Raw genomic sequence first — 17107 nt, forward strand, 5'->3', positions numbered from 1 at the left:
ATTTCAGAGGAACAGACACTCCTTGGAGCAGGCACTGCACCATCCACACCTGGCGATGTAGAAACCGTCAAACATTCATAGAGTTGGTTAGAGGAATCAATCAATCTCCAAGTTTTTCTGCCTCTTTCAAAAGTATGATTCAAGGGTGCCTTGGCTGTGACTGTCAGTGGCGTAGTGTGGGGGGTGCAGGGGGGCCGGCCGCACCGGGTGCAACATCTGGGGGTTAGGGTTAGGGGGCGCAAATCCATGGGTTAGGGGGCGCAAATTACTTGCCTTGCCCCGGGTGCTGACAACCCACGCTACGCCACTGGTGACTGTGCTCATAATTGTGCAGCTGAACATTTTTGTGGAGATCAGCTTGTCCATACAAGAGCTGTGTGCGTTGTGGGCAATGCCAAGGCAACCCTTTGTGGTCTATACAGTGGTGCCCCGCAAGACGAATGCCTCACAAGATGAAAAACTCGCTAGACGAAAGGGTTTTGCGGTTTTTGAGCTGCTTCGCAAGACGAATTTCCCTATGGGCTTGCTTCGCAAGACGAAAATGTCTTGAAAGTTTGTTTCCTTTTTCTTAAAACCGTTAATACCCAGGGTGCATTGCTTGAAGAGGTGCAGTTGCGACTTGACTTCGAGGAGCAACTCATAGCACGCGGTGTGGTAGCCTTTTTTGAGGTTTTTGAAGACTTTGGTGATTTTTGAAGCTTTTCCAAAACTTCTTTTGCAGCCATTTGGTAAGTTAAACTTTTAAAACTTTTGGGGGGGGTGGATTTTGGGTTGGGGTGTTTGGAATTCAAGGACTTGGTGTTGGGGAGGGGTTTGCAAGAATCTGGAGGCTTGTGTGTTTTTTTTCTGCATTTTTATGATTTTTTGTGACCATTGGGCCACTCTGCTGTTTTTTTAAAAAAAAATCTGGGTTTGAATTTCTGTGTGGTGGGTGGCTGGGGGAACAGTTGAGGAGGGGTTTGCAAGAATCTGGGAGCTTGTGTGGGGTTTTCTTGTTTTTTTTTATTTTCTGTGACCATTGGGCCATGTTGTGTTTTTTTTTAAAAAAAATCTGGATTTGAATTTCTGTGTGGTGGCTGGCTGGGGGAACAGTTGAGGAGGGGTTTGCAATTTCTGTGTGGTGGCTGGGTGGCTGGGGAAACAGTTGAGGTTTTTGAAGACTTTGGTGATTTTTGAAGCTTTTCCAAAACTTCTTTTGCAGCCATTTGAGGTTTTAGAAGACTTTGCTGATTTTTGAAGCTTTTGCAAAACTTCTTTTGCAGCCATTTGGTAAGTTAAACTTTTAAAACTTTTTTGGGGGTTTTTGGATTTTGGGTTGGGTGTTTGGCATTCAAGGACTTGGTTCTGGGTTTGAATTTCTGTGTGGTGGGTGGCTGGGTGCTTTTGAATTTTTTGGATGTGAAGCACTGATTTTTTTTTTTGATTTTATTTTTTTTGAGTTTGCGAAGGTAGGAGCTGTGCTGCCATGGGACCCAAGAAAACTGCTGCTGCAGAGGCCGGCGAGAGGAAGAAGGAGAAGGTGACGCTGGAAATGAAGGAGATCATCCGGAAGCATGACGGTGGAATGCGTGTGACAGACCTCGCCAGGGAGTACGGGAGGAATCCATCGACCATCGGCACCATCCTGAAGATGAGGGAGAAGATCATGGCGACTGATGCAGCCAAGGGAGTCACCAGGATTGTGAAGAACCGCCCAGCTGTTCTGGAGGAGGTCGAGAAGTTGCTGCTCATCTGGTTAGAAGAGAAGCAGCGTGTAGGGGACACAGTGACTGAGGCCGTCATTTGTGAGAAGGCCAAGGCCTTGCACGCAGACCTCGTCCGGGAACAGCCAGGAACCTCAGGCGAGCCAGAAGTCTTCAAGGCAAGCAGAGGTTGGTTTGACCGGTTCAAGGCAAGATCTGGAATCCACAGCGTGGTCAGGCATGGAGAGGCTGCCAGTTCTGATGTTCCTGCGGCTGAAGAACTGAGGGACATTTGCCAGAAGTGAAAAGATGTGCAGGCTTTTGCACAGCGGCACCACCCTGACAAGGACCTGACACGTGACCTTGCGAACACTTTTGACACGAGGGTCATGTCGCCTTTCAGGGAGGTGCTGAAAAGGCGGATGAAGCAGCAGACCATGGACAGGTTCTTCAGCAAGAAGCAAAGAGTGGAAGAGGAACCTTCTTCGAGTTGTCCCCCAGAGTCTTAGAAAATGTACTGTACACTTTGTTGATTTTTAAATGTTTTTCTGTCATGTTTAGAAACTTAATTTATTGTTCCTTCAGTTTTTGAAATGCTCTTTACAGTATGTGTGACTTTAAAGAGCACTTAATAAACTCTTGTTGTACCAAATTTGGCTTTGTTTGGACTTTTTTTGACCATAGGAACGCATTAATTGAATTTCAATGCATTCCTATGGGATTTCGTGCTTCGCAAGACGAAAAATTCGCTAGACGAAAAAACTCACAGAACGAATTAATTTCGTCTTGCGAGGCACCACTGTATATGCAGCTGCCATTATATGTGGCATGAAACAGACCGACTGCAGTCACAGAATGCATCCAGCCCATAGCTTTGGGGTATGCAGAACAAAGAGTATTCAGATTTCTACCTTGAAGTACTATCTCAATGGGAATTATGGATTTTATAAGATTTGTAAACACCAAATAATCTCTGGTGTCTGTACTATATGTTGTCATGCAAGCAGGAAACAAATTTGGTAAGGCTTGTTTCTATTTTCATAGTCCTAGTGTTTTAAAATTGCATCTGCAGATTTTTAAACCTCCAGCCTGACTTTTTCCGGATGTAAAAATGCATTATGATTGGTTGTTATAACTGCAAAGATATGCTTCCTGCTTTTATCACTCTACCCCCCCTCAAAGGACTGAATTTGGAAACAACAACAAAGGTCTATTTGCTGTACCGTCCAGGTGCTTCCAGCAACCCAGAAAGTCTGCAGACAAGGCTGAGTGAAATTCAGTCTGGTTACCGACTTCGTCCCAGGACCAAAGAACAAAGCCTAAGGAGTTCACTGTAACTCAAAAACATGCACCCAACATGGTAAACATTAGCAGATTCCCATAATAATACAGCTCCAACTGTTCTGCTGTGGCATGAGAGCAACCACAGTACAAAGACTCTTGAGTGGGACTTTAAGCATGCATGCACAAAGGCGAACCCTCCAGTTCCTAAGCCTGGCAAGTGTCCATGCACTGGATGCAATATCTGCATGAGGTCTGTGTGTGGGGGTCCAAACTGGAGTTAACTCACATAGGACACTGCACAAATGTGCAATCCAGTAAGCAGATCCCAACAGGTCTTTAGGCAGGAAAGATGCAGTGTGGTCTTGTTCCTTCACTATGTACAGATGCTAACTTGGTTAGAACCTTGCTTGAATGAGTCTGCAATCCTGTGAACATTTTCAAGTAAACATGCATAGGCACAAGTGGACAGATGAACTTTCTCACTCGGATCTAGGAAATTAATTGTTTAAGAAGGAGCTACTCACCTTTGATTTGCCTTTACTGTAACAAGCCTTTGTAGTAGCTTCATCACAAGACCACTCCACTCCCTAGCACACAGAAAGAAATAAAGATTAGATGCAGAAAACAACAAGCCAAATGCCCAGGAGCAAGCATAGAGATCACTGTGTTTCCACTGAAATAAACAACAATGATTTAAAATTGCATGGGAGATAAAACATAATGGCTGTATTTGGGCATCACGGTAAACCATAAGTCATGGCTTGCTGGGCCCGAGTGAATCATGCCTGTTTCGCTTCTCCACGCTGGCACCGGGAGCAAGCAAACCACAAGCCCCGGCTCAGCGCGGCTTTTGAACCCGAAGTCGTGGGTTGTTTTGCTCCAAATGATGGTAACTCACAGTTTGCTTTTGTCTTAACAATCATGGTGTGCTTCTTCTGCACGCAAGAGGCAAGGAGTGAAGCAAGTAAATTCATTCACGCACAGGATGACAAAAGACCAAAATATAACTATGGAGAAATTAATTCAGGGCCACACGTAGCCACATTTGTTCACCTGTTTCCCTTGTTCATGTATGAGGTGTGGCTGGGGTGGGTGTGCGGTTCAGGGTCTTGTTTCAACATCAAAACCCTTAGTGTGCTGAACAAGCACATTAAGAAATAAACATTTTTTTATTATTTAGAATGGCCAAAATGTTTATGTGTTTATTTAAAAAATCTGTATGCTGCCATTCACCAAATGATTTCAAGACAGTCCAGGACAGCATACTAAAAACCATGAAATACTATAAATATCAAATAAACACCATAAGGGACTAAAACAAAACATGAGGATGCAGGATGGATAAAGATGCACATTAAAATCAAAGACATTTTAAAGACCCAGGTGGAAAAAAGCAGTACCTTGAAAGCCAAGGAGATGACGGCAATTTAGGTCCCAGGCTATATAGGGCATTGCTGGGAAACCTCCAACGGGTCATTTTCCCCAAACCACGTCCCCCTGCTCTACATCTGACATCATATAAGGTAAGGCTCCCTGTTGAAAGGAGAATTTGCAGGAGCCTCTGATCAGCTGATGCCTGCAAATCTTTGCCTGTGCAGTATATTGATTTCTGCAGTACTGCTGTTGAAGTCACAGAGTAGGGCATTTACCTCCCTGTTCTATGGACAACCTTTGAACATTCATTCCCTGCGTTCCTTGCAACCAAGACAGCGTTCATGTGAACCTAACCAGTGTGGTGTCATAGTTAGAGCACCAAATGAGGACTGAGGAGAACGGTGTTCAATTCTCTCTCTCCTGAACCATGAAGCTCACTGAGTACCTTTGGAGCGGCCAGCAACACTCACCCCACTTCACTGGGTTGTGAGGATAAGATAGGGAGAAGATAGTATGTGTTGCCCGGAGGATATAAATATTATATTTATATTTATATATTTATTTTCAGGGTTTCATTTTCCTCTCTAAAAAACCTTACACTATTCAGTCAGATATTAAAAGTACATAAAATTAGTATATTATTAATTATTTATCAATAATGCATTATTAATGTATCATTCTATATGATTAGAACTTCCAAATTATACTAAAGATTATTATACTAATAATCCAAATTATACTAAATCCCTATGTGGGACTGACATACCACTGTACTGCTCCAAAGGGTTCCTCCCTTGACAAAGGGGAGGGTTGAAGGAAGAGTTGAAGTCATCAATTCTTTGTCTGCTGAGGGACCAGTTTCCATGGAGACACAGCCGTCAGCTGAGACAGACTGGAAGAGGGAGGGAGACCCACAAGATGCTTTTCCTTTCCAGGCATGGGCTGGAAATCTGTAGAACCTTTGCAAGTTTTCACTTGACTTGGCTAGTACAATTGCCTCTACCTGACTTCAGCAACCCTACAATTGGCACAGAAACTAGAGCTGTGACTCCTTGATTCTTGTTTAAATAAATTCCCAAAGCCAAGAATCAACACTTGGCAGGTAGCATCATGCAAGCAGCTTTTCTTGGAACCTGTACTTAGTTTGCTGTGAAATAATAGGCGGGGGGGGGGGAGTATTTAACAGCAGGGATAATAGCTCAAAGATAATGTGGTTTTCCAAACTTTCTACTGTCAAGGAACCTTGTTCACATTGACTCGCATGCAAAGTAATCAAGCTGTGATTGTCCCATGTGTTGGAGAAACTGCCCCATAATATTCCACATTTCAGAAGGAATTGGTCCTGATTGATAAAGAAACTCATTGATGTACTGCATCTGAAAGAAACTCATTGATGTATTTCATTGTAAGTCGGGGAAAGTGTTTCCTGGGGTTTGGAGAGGGCTCGCCCTGAAATGTCAGCGCATCATTTTTAAAAAGTCTCCTTGAATCAGGGAGGGGAACAGCAAATTCTGGAAGCATATAAAAAGCAGACTTTCGGATAAAAGTCAACAAATTCACAGTTGCGGGTTCATCGGGGAAGGAGTAGGACGTGTACCTTGCGGCTGATAGGAGCGGAATTGTTTTTAAAGGCTCCGCTCCTGAAAGTGTAAAAAAGTAAAGGGAAATGGCCAAGCATACCAAGCAGCATAGCTGTCAAGCATCCCTTATTTGGCGGGACAGTCCCTTATCCCTGCGCCATGTCCCGCTGCTGTCCCTTATTGATGATGTCCCTTAAATAAGCTACTGAAGGTAATGAGGCCCTTTCTATGTCCAGCTGTGCTTTGTCAACAACAAATTGTTGCTTTTTTGTGTTGAATATATGCTATATGGTAATTTATGGACCTAATAGGTATCTAAAGCCATTTGCACGCAACAAAATATGTATTTTATCAAAGTAATTGTTGATCCCTTATTTTGGCTGCTGATCCCTTATTTTCGAGGCTGCTGGTCCCTTATTTTCAAATCTGTAAGTTGACAGCTATGCCAAGCAGACTGCCCATACGTCCACTGGTGGCAAAGCTCCACGTAAACAGCTGGCTACCAAAGCTGCTCGGAAAAGCGCTCCCTCTACTGGTGGAGTCAAGAAACCTCATCGCTACAGGCCTGGTACTGTGGCGCTGCGAGAGATTCGTCGTTACCAAAAGTCCACAGAACTTTTGACGCGCAAGCTTCCGTTCCAGAGGCTGGTAAGGGAGATGGCTCAAGACTTCAAGTCAGACTTGAGGTTCCAGAGTGCAGTCATTGGTGCTCTGCAAGAGGCTAGCGAAGCATATCTGGTGGGTCTCTTTGAAGACACGAACCTGTGTGCCATCCATGCCAAGAGAGTCACCATCATGCCCAAAGACATCCAATTGGCTCGTAGGATATGGGGGGAGAGGGCTTAAGAGGAGGAAGTTTTTATGGTGTTTTGTAGTAAATTCTGTAAAATACTTTGGTTTCAATTTGTGACTTTTTTTGTATGAAATTGTTTATAATATGTTACATTTGTACATAAATCATTCCATCTTTCACTCAGGATGAATGCTAAAAGTGACTGTTCACATAAAAACGCAGTGATGTGAGCTTTGTTGCTCAACAGTGACAAGTTGCTAATATGCAGATGGGATGGGTGATCTTTCTTGCTTTTCATGCATGTTTCTGTATGTTAATGACTTGTTGGGTAGCTAAAATTGTAAGGTACTAAAATTGATATAAATGTGTACAGGGTCTTTTTGCAATAAAACTGGTTATAAGGTAAATGGACCCCTGACCATTAGGTCCAGTTGTGACCGACTCTGGGGTTGCAGCGCTCATCTCGCTCCATAGGCAGAGGGAGCCGGCGTACAGCTTCCGGGTCATGTGGCCAGCATGACTAAGCCGCTTCTGGCAAACCAGAGCAGCACACGGAAACGCTGTTTACCTTCCCACCGGAGTGGTACCTATTTATCTGCTTGCACTTTGACGTGCTTTCAAACTGCTAGGTTGGCAGGAGCAGGGACCGAGCAACGGGAGCTCACCCCGTCGCGGGGATTCGAACCACCGACCTTCTGATTGGTAAGTCCTAGGCTCTGTGGTTTAACCCACAGTGCCACCCGCATCCCTAAAACTGGTTACAACTTGATCCAAAAAAAAAAAAAAGGCAACAAATTCTTAATTCAGGGCAAGCATACAAATAACCAGATTTAAACAATTATTAAATTCTGGTTCTTTTATTTTCTTGATTATGATTACTGGATTATTTATACAGTGGTACCTCATGTTACAGACGCTTCAGGTTCCAGACGCTTCAAGTTCCAGACTCCGCTAACCCAGAAATAGTACTTCAGGTTAAGAACTTTGCTTCAGGATGAGAACAGAAATCATGCTCCGGCGGCACAGCAGCAGCAGCAGGAGGCCCCATTAGCTAAAGTGGTGCTTCAGGTTAAGAACAGTTTCAGGTTAAGAATGGACTACCGGAATGAATTAAGTTCTTAACCCGAGGTACCAATGTACAGTCAAACCTTGGTTGTCGAATGTAATCTGTTCCGGAAGACCTTTCGACTTCCGAAACGTTTGACAACCGAGGCGCGGCTTCCGATTGGCTGCCACAGCTTCTTGCACTCAAGCAGCAAAAAACATGTGTGTGGGAGGCAGACCCCAGAGACAGCTCTTGAGGTTTGTTACAGTCTTCAACTGGCCTTTGTCTTTGCTTTGATCTGCAGCAATTAGCAGGTGATAGCATGTATCTCCATGCTATGAAAATGTTCACCTGCTAATTGCTGAAGATCAAACACTTTTAAAAGACACAGGAACCAGGGCTGGTTGAAAAGTTGACAACCCTGCCCTGTTCTGTTTCAGGACTTCTGATCTTCACTGTTCCACGTGGTTAGGACTAGAAATCAGAGAGATTGGCTTTTTCCTGCTTAACCTGCTTCCCAATTCAGTGAATGGTTCTATTGCCTTGAAATGCCAGATTTCAACATGAAAAGTTTGGTCCAGCTCTAGTATAAACTCTTGCCTTCTGTCTCCTGCTTTTCCCCAAACCCCTGCCTGCTCTAAGCACCAAATTCAGTTAACAGCAAGCCTGGTTTGTTTCTTTGTTTTTTGGTTTTTTTACCACCAGAAAAATACACATTTTACAGAGTAACATAAAGAAAAGGAGGGGGGGGGGAGACAGAAGCAGATCTCTGCCCCAAGGAGCTTACAATCTCAGTTTAGACAGAGGAGAAATGAAGGAAGGAAAGAAAAAGGTAACTGGATGAATGGAAGAATATAACTGAAGGCAGTTCAGTGGGTGGAGTCCAGCAAGTGGAGGCTATTTATTTATTTTTATTTAATTTTTACAATACACTTATACTGAAGTATACAACACCACCACACTTAAACTTATAAGTATTGTTTAGGCACCTACTTAGGAGAAACATCAGTCATGTCAAAGGTGTCGCTGACCCCTCTGCCGCACAGCAGCTCAATACAATACGTAACACAATATTTTAATTTAAGAGTTAATTTCGCGTGCATAGCGCCGTTGAGTCTGACAAGCCCCACTGTTGTGAATGACAAGCGCTGCCGCTGGCACGGCGTGTCTTTGGTAAATGACCGCAGAAAGACGAAAGTCTTTTGGTGAAACAGTAGGTATACATTTCAGTAATACCTAGGTATATATGTATTTTGTTTTTCTAGCTTAATCAAAATTATTTATTACTTCATAACAGGTAGATAGTTAAGAGCTTAGGCGGCTTCAGCGGCAGGTGTCCCCCAGAATTCAGCGCCCGGGTGCCCCGCATCCCTTGCACCCTGGGTAAAGACAGCCCTGCCCATAGGAGCTTTGGAGGAAGAAAAAGGAGGAGTTTGTGTATGGATGAAGTATTGCGCTGTTACACCCATTATGACACACACCAGACAGATACAGCAAGAACCTCTACCATCGCAGCTACTTCATACCAACAGAAATACATCTCTTTTGAGCCCCTTCCAACTCCACAATTCTGTGATTCTATGAACTTCTATAAACTAAAAACAGAAAACAAACAGAAAAGAACAAAACAAAATTCCAGACAGATGGCAGAGAATGCCTTAGGCAGATGGCTCTGGTAATTAGACACTGGCAAAATATAATATTTCCAAAGGTGGTTTGATTACACCGCCTCAGAAAACAGCTACATAATTTCATAATTCCATTTAGTTGCGTTTTTACTATTGTTATCTGTTTGCCTTCACATTTTATGCCATGTATTCAAACACCATGTTTTTCAAAGGTGCAATGCAACCAAGAATATAATTTGACAGAACCAAATGACAGTAATCAGTGCAGGCTTCAGGTCTGCAGGGCTGGTGAGGGGGGGGGCTCTGGCCAAAACCGTCATCCTCCACCCCAGGAGTTTGCTAGCTGATCAGGGAGAGAGAGGCAGTGGGGAAGCAGCTTCTCCCTCGCTGCCATTGCTACTCACTTGCCCCCCCCCCTAGGCCTGGGTTTGGTGAGCACGTGGGCAACGACAGCAAAAGGAGGAGAAGCATCAGGGGCATAAGGTCCTTGGCAGAGAGCCTCTGCCAACCTCTGACAGACACAGATTGACCGTACCCATGCGACAATGGAATAGCATCACTGTGCATCGTTCCAAGATGTGTTAGTTGTTGTAGCTACTGAATCATAGTCAGCGAACGGGGTTTATTGCTTACTGAAGGAACCAGGGGCGTTTTACCCACAGAGGCTAGTGGTGCGGGGCACCAGGGCACCAGGTTCTGGAGGGTGCCAGGGAAGAGGCGGAGGCTGGACGCAGCACCTCCCAGCATCAGCTCACCGCCAAAGCAGTGCCGCTCCCGGCGCCTTCTTCTGCCGTGGCCACCGCAGCACCAAGCGGCCAGTTGAGCCGGGAGGCACCGTGTCCAGCCTCTTCCCTGGCGCCCTCCAGAACTTGGCGCCCTGGTGCCACCCTCCAGCCGCTGCCTGCCACCTCCAGCCCCACCGGCAGCGCCATTCTCCCTAAACGGGGAGGGGGGAGCGGGCGCCGGAGGGAGCTTTGCACCATGGCGCCGGATATGCTTAAGACGGCCCTGGAAGGAACACACGTGAACATGAGAACTGCCTTGCTAGATCAACTCCAGTCATTTCTCCAACAACTGCAAGACAAGACAGCTCTGGAAACTTACAAGCAGAGCACAAGGGTTATGGCCAAGCCGAGGTTTAATTTAGCAGTAGTGGTTAACAGCAGCAACAGCCTCATCCTCCATTTAAAGCCATTCTGCTGCCTCCTGTGGTGCCTCTCATGGGGACAGAAGATTCTTCAATCCAGTGGAGGTTTTACTCAGTGAGTTTTGTCAATTCGTTCTCTCCTCTGCAGGTCCCCCTTCCCTCTGAATCTTATGTGCTGTTCTGAAGGGTCCCCCATTCAGGAATAGATGGGGGCTGCAGTGAGGACAAACTGGAGAAAATCTCCTCCTTCCTGGTTCTGCTAAAGCCTCTGCTGGATCAAAGTGTCTTCTGTCAGCAGACGGTCACCAGTGGATGCAACCCAATTAGCTAGTGGTGACTGTCACATCTAGCCAGACCCCCAAAAGGAGTTATGCACTTGAGACTGGTGAGACTTTGCAAAATAGGGTGGCCTGAGCAAGTTCTTTTTACCAGTTGAGAAGCAATTATGAGAAAATTCTTCAAGCTGTGTCAAAATGTGCTCAAACAAATTTGGCATTTATTTCCAGCCGTACCCTTTAGCAATGCTTGGCAGGATTTTTGGAATAATGCTGTCAAACTGGTAACATGTACTGTGGTCTTCTGTCAGACAAATTCTGTAATCAAACTGAGGCAGAACTGAAAGGATAGTGGTACATGCTTTAAAATAAAAGCTGATAAAAGCCAGAGTGTGTATGATATCAATAGCTGAAGAATCTATATGGATGGCTGTAGAGAAAGGTTAGTGAAATATATAATGTGTTGTGCTTTGCAAGCAGTCTTGCAGGGAACCTGGCATTACAGCAGATAAATAACTGTCAGGCCAAAAATACTATGAATTGTAGTTTCAATATTTCTGTTTTTTACAATTATAATTTCAACCTCTTTGAACTTCAGTCCTTGGTGAAGTAGCACATAGCTGCATTTGTTCTTACCTGTGCACACATTTAAAAGACATGTGGACATGCATGAATATTACCCATAGATTTATAACTCAGTCTTGTGCATGCCTAATCTCCAGTAATACCCATTAATTTCGCTCGTCTCTCTCCTAGGCAAGTATCCATGGGAAGCTCTGGTAACCACACAACAAAAATATTTGCCTGGCAAAGGGTGAAGCCGCCCTCAATAAATACCCCATATATGCTAGTATTTCAACTTCACTCACCATTAACCTCATTAATGCAGGGAGTAAAACACCTGCACGGCTATAGTGCGTGACCGTATGCCTCCTTCTCCCCCTTTCTTTAAAAAATTGTAGGTGGTTAATTTGGACACATTGTGCCCCAAGAGCACAGTGAAAATGGCCCTGAGTAGGTAGACAGACCAAGTTCCTCTTGTAGCGGGGTGGCTTCTAATTGGCTTTTCTGGCTGCAATAAAGGCCTTTGGCTGCCAAGGCAAGTAGGTGTTTTGTATGTTTTTTAAAGGCATCTTTACAAGATGGACTATAAAGGCAATTCAGTAACAGCTGAAACCCTCTGTGCAATAGGAATACAAAATACAAACTGCAGACTCAGGTAGGGATCATACGCACAATTAGTTTCCATGATTATGCTTAGCTTATGGGGAATTTCTGTTTCCCACAAGCAAAGAGTTGAATGCCATCCACGTCATGGCTTCACAAATTAAGAGCCAATTTATATGTTAGATTTTGAAGATAATTCACACATGACCTTTTTAGGTTAAGAGGAACATGTTTGGGAAAGTATTAGACACAAGGGCGTATTAGCAAAGAGCCAGGATTGGCTATAGTTCTCTCTGACATACTTGCTTGCCAGCCCAGGTTTTCTGTCAAATAATGGGTGGCAGAGGTGCTAAGTTGCGCCTAACATGGGGGGGGGGCACATAATACAGGTGCGCTGGGCTTCTCAAAGGGTTGCGTGCACACACACACACACACACACACACACACACACCTTACCTGGCTGCATAACATATGGAGCTAAGACATAACTAAACCTTATCTATCTATAAGAAATGTAAATACAAACCATCAGCAGTAGCAACCATATTGAGCATGTACAAGTCATGGTAGATACATTTGTCTATAGATCACTGTAGGTTGTACCCACTTCAGACTGCAGGTGGGAATTCACTTGATGAAATGCCCTTCCGTACCAGAGAGAGAGAGAAAACCCTCTGCATAGAAAACTAGCTATCAAGGACAGAAGGCAGCAGAACCACCTGCTCATAGTCCCTGAAATGCTAAGTGCTAGAAGAAAGATGCATTAAAATAAGCCTACACAACTTGTCCCAAAAAGCTGTTCTGAGATTTATTTTAAAATACTGTATAGTGAGAAATAAAATATACAAGAGAAGCCAATTGTGCGGATAAAATTCAATAAAAATGCTTTAAAGGGGATAAAAGAAGGGGGGAAAGAAACAAAAGTCAGTTGCACCATTTGACATCCTGAAGCTTTTTCACATCTTCACTGAAAACTTTTTAATGTCCATTTGTTTTGCTTTTTTTTTTAAAGAAGGAGGGGTAAAAGTTAACTGCTTACCTGGATGAGAGAAAGATCCTCACTATGTAGCCTGAAGAGGTAGTTTCTAAAAGAGGGAAAGGAGAAATGGCATCAGTTATGCAGGTGAACCAGGAGACCATGGCTCTTGGATATTCTTGATTTAGAAGCTTAAAAGCCTTCCACACTTTTTGTCACAGTAAACCTGGATTTGCCACTGAGAGTGCACTTGACAAATAGCCTAGCTCTTCAATAAGGAGTAAACCTATATAATGTATCTGTTAACTACACATTGTGTTTAGCTTAGCAGAACCAGGAGTTTGGAAGATTTCCTATTGAAATCAAACAAGCCCCTGCAATTTTGGAAATCTACTGCCTGCTGAAAACGTTTCTATTCTGTGAAGAAGTGTTGGCCACTTGTTCTGTATTTCATTATTTTATAGTTTTATGATGTTTCATGATTTTATTGTACACTGCCATGGTATTTTTCAATGAGTTGTCAATTTAGAAATACTCTGACAGAGAAATAAAACGTTTCAAAACTTGTTTGTCTTGTTAGGCGTTTCTAAGTGTACACTGAAACTTGTCAAAAGCAGAGAGATGTTTGATAATTTTACTGTAGGTATCTTACCTTAAGCAACTTAGGATATGAGATCTACATTTTCTTTCTTAGTTTCTCTAAAGTTTACTCCCACTGGCATTTTGAGTGACTAGGAGGAGGATATACAAATATCTGTGTGTCTGTTATATATCAAATATTTAACTCTATAGACTCTTGACATGTGGAGCATAGACAGAGAGGAAGTCCCAGAGCCCAGGGCTGTATTCAAGCAGCACTAAGTAGGAATAACCTAGGCTGGTACAATGTGACTCTCCTCCCCTACATCTTCCCCTTCAGGAGCAGTTTTGGGGGACAATGGGGGGTGCAGGGGGAGAAGGGGAAGGGAAGGGGAAGTCCCACTGCACAAGCAGAAGTCACTCTGCGCAATTATTTGGTTGAATACTGCAAAAGTCCTTTAAGGACCTTCCTTCTTTTCTTTCTTAATCTACAGGAGCTCATCTTTTCATACATTTTACATGAATATTTCTGTAGACTTTCCTGCAGCAAGCACAAAAATAAAATATTCCTCTAGTCAGCAACTAGATTTGCAGGAGAAGCTTGATAAAGATGGGATGAAAGTTGTTGGAGCAGCTTCCTCTCTCCAAAGTGGACTGTCAATGACTATCGGCTCAACCTTACATATCTTGTTTCTGAGTTGGCCAGATAATAGTCCTCAGAGAAGGGCAGTTTGGCCTATGGGCCTTCAGCGGCTTATCCCTAATTTATGCAGAATGGAAACACCGTTTTAGGAATTGCAAGGCTGAAGGTGTTTTTTTCAGTTGGACAGCCTCTCTCAGATTGCCTTCCTGTAGCAGCAGAGCATCTGCTGTTTTCTATTTGAGAAAAATGAAGAGCCAGCCAGGAAGTAATGACCTTCCTTTCCTACAGTAGCTCATTGTCAAAAACTTCTTTGAAATTTTCACCCTCCCGACTGTGGTCTCCATTATTAAAACTCCTATCTCTCTCTCACACACACACATTTACTCTGACAGCATCAGATCCGCAATGTGTAAAGACAGGACATCTCCAATGCAGCCATGAAGACCTTCTTATACCGGCATCCATATTCCAGTGGCACTTTGGATCTCCCATTTCCAAATCTCACTCGATCTTGGTTACAAACTTTAATGAAACATCATAAAAATAAATGTACTGTTGTGGCTGCTGGCTAACCATTATTTTTGTTAGGTGGTTGCTGGGTAACAGCCCAAGATAATCTGTTCAAGTTTCATTAATTAACATGAGTATCAGAAGGTGGTCTTTGATGCAGTCCAGTCATATAGATATTTATAAAATCTGTAATAGGAGTTAGGGAGGTTTTTTCTGACTTTGAAAACAATTCAAATTCAGGTTTGGCCATCATCTTGAACAACTGTGGCAATGATTAATGAGAGGAATTATTGCTATCTCAGTACCTATGAAACCAAATCTGAATTCATAAATTATTTTAAAGAGGCACTGCAATAACCTAAAATATTCCTTCACCTTCTGATGAGCAGCTGTTCCATTGCTTGAAGCCGTAAGGATTTAGAAACAAAAAACCAAAGCAACCTGCTTCAGCCCAGATCTGAAACACCATATTTTTCTTCTCTGCAGAACCAAACCACCACCACCTCCACAGATCTCTTTTGGTTGTTTATACAGCCAGGGCATGGGTGGTAGAGCTATATCAAAGGCAAACCAGGAGAGTACAAGCTGGGTAGGATTCATGGAGTATCAGGGCAGAGCAGGCGGAAAAATCAGCACGCAGGTTCATGGCACATTCCAGGAGTTCCAAGTGAGAGCTTTTCAGCAGCCTGCTAACATTCTCTTTCTACTTTCTTCTAGAGGGGCTGGTAGGAGCATAGCTGTCAACTTTTCCCTTTTCTTGCGAGGAATCCTATTCGGAATAAGGGAATTTCCCTTTAAAAAAGGGAAACGTTGACAGCTATGGGTAGGAAGCTCAAATGAACTGGCACTGAAAGGCAGGACTGGGCTAAGGAGCAATGTTCACCAATTTGATCAGAACTGAATTTTAACAAACATAAGAAAGAACTTTCATCCATGCACACTGCAGGTGGTGACATGACATGTTTTATTTAAGTTGCATTGCTTCATCAAAACAAAAACAACACTTTGGGGGTTAGCTGTTTATTTTTTTTGGGCAACTAATAAAACAAACCACCAGTCATCATCTAAGCCACTTCCTTAAAGCAGTATTATTATAGCTCAGTCTGACCCCAGAAACCGAGGACAGTCAACATCTGTAGATAGAGCCAGTGTGGTGTAGTGGTTAAGAGCGGTAGTCTCGTAATCTGGGGAACCGGGTTCGCTTCCCCGCTCCTCCACATGCAGCTGCTGGGTGACCTTGGGCTAGTCACACTTTTCTGAAGTCTCTCAGCCCCACTCACCTCACAGAGTGTTTGTTGTGGGGGAGGAAGGGAAAGGAGATTGTTAGCTGCTTTGAGACTCCTTAAAGGGAGTGAAAGGCGGGATATCAAATCCAAACTCTTCTTAGATAGCTGGAATCAAAAGCAGGATAATAAAAAGGGCAAGAATATTGCATGCTTAGGGCCACAACAGTTGTATCCCAAATTAAGATATTGCTGGGCAAGTTTAAGCATGTCTGACTCTTAACTGTTTGCAAGATTTGTTCGTTGGGATGATTTGAAACTAGTAAAAGTCTAGGCTCATAGCAGAGTGTCAAGATGCACTCTACTGCTAAAAAAATCCACTCTTGACAGAAATACAAAGAGCAGTAACAGACAGTGCTTTAACCTGTTGTGAGTCAGCTTCACAATTTGCATGAAAGGGAGAAACACCCACAAATCAAATGCTAATTCAGCCACTCCTTCCTTACTGTGACAGTCTAACCAGAACTGTATAATATGATTCTCTTGGCTGCATCACTGAGCTTCAAGTCCTAAACACTGCAAGGATTGCAGAATCTAGTTTTCTTAGAAAAGTGGTTACCAAGTATCACAGCTAATTTTGAAGTCCATAGCTTGTTGGCATGTTACATGGATATAAATGATGTATTTTAATCAAATATGCAATCAAACAAGAAAAATTAACCATCTGATAAGAGAGAATTTTTAAAAAGCATTATCTCACCTTGCTCCAACAACAAGTTCTTTTTGTCTTGGATCAAATGTTATCTGAGAGAAGTCGACAGCATTTTCTGCTCTGAATACATGTAACCAAGGAGCAATCTCTATACAAACATAAATTTGATAAATACATAAATTCAGATTATTAGCATTAAAAATATTTAGCATTTACATAGATTTTTCAATGCTATCAAGGAACTCTGCCTATCTTATTTCATGAAAACTTACAACAGCCTTGTAAGCTGCTGTTTCTTTAGCATAGTGCTAGCCTAAGGCAGTCCTCTGACTGAGAGGTTTCCAGGCACAGACTCATGTGCTTCTTTCTGTCCATTTCTCCTCAGAAGAACTGGAGGTGGTTTCAAGATCCACACGTTTCCTGGTTTTGCATGAACCTGGTCCCCTTATATAGCTACCTGGAAAAGCAACTTCAAGCTATGGTTGCCAA

At 43.3% G+C, this 17107-nt stretch overlaps 2 protein-coding genes and 1 pseudogene across 8 annotated transcripts in view; 2 read left to right on the top strand and 1 right to left on the bottom strand.

The window, feature by feature from the left end:
• The window catches only part of SEMA5A (semaphorin 5A), a 148341-nt gene that overhangs the window by 65468 nt on the left and 65766 nt on the right, over positions 1-17107 (bottom strand). For all 5 annotated transcript variants that reach the window (XM_081205962.1, XM_081205963.1, XM_081205966.1 and 2 more), the window contains exons 3-5: positions 16667-16766; positions 13015-13060; positions 3491-3553 (exon numbers count right to left, since the gene is read on the bottom strand). In XM_081205962.1, coding sequence (XP_081062088.1) covers positions 3491-3553; positions 13015-13060; positions 16667-16766 — 209 coding nt within the window. The remainder of the gene's footprint in view (positions 1-3490; positions 3554-13014; positions 13061-16666; positions 16767-17107) is intronic.
• Positions 423-2334, top strand: LOC308593555 (putative CENPB DNA-binding domain-containing protein 1). 2 transcript variants are annotated; one of them, XM_081206031.1, is made up of 3 exons: positions 423-728; positions 1202-1269; positions 1453-2334. In XM_081206031.1, the coding sequence occupies exon 3, from the start codon at positions 1466-1468 to the stop codon at positions 1985-1987; it is 522 nt and encodes a 173-aa protein (XP_081062157.1). In that variant the 5' UTR covers positions 423-728; positions 1202-1269; positions 1453-1465; the 3' UTR covers positions 1988-2334. The 2 variants fall into 2 exon arrangements, with proteins under 2 accessions (XP_081062157.1, XP_081062158.1); XM_081206032.1 differs by lacking the exon at positions 1202-1269 and having other exon boundaries at positions 1449-2334.
• LOC308593252 (histone H3.3A pseudogene) lies at positions 3723-6811 on the top strand (annotated as a pseudogene). The gene is made up of 2 exons: positions 3723-3855; positions 6354-6811. The product of its transcript is annotated as a histone H3.3A pseudogene (transcript).

This window comes from Podarcis bocagei (assembly GCF_964188305.1).
Source record: "Podarcis bocagei genome assembly, chromosome: 8".
Taxonomy (NCBI): Eukaryota; Metazoa; Chordata; class Lepidosauria; order Squamata; family Lacertidae; genus Podarcis; species Podarcis bocagei.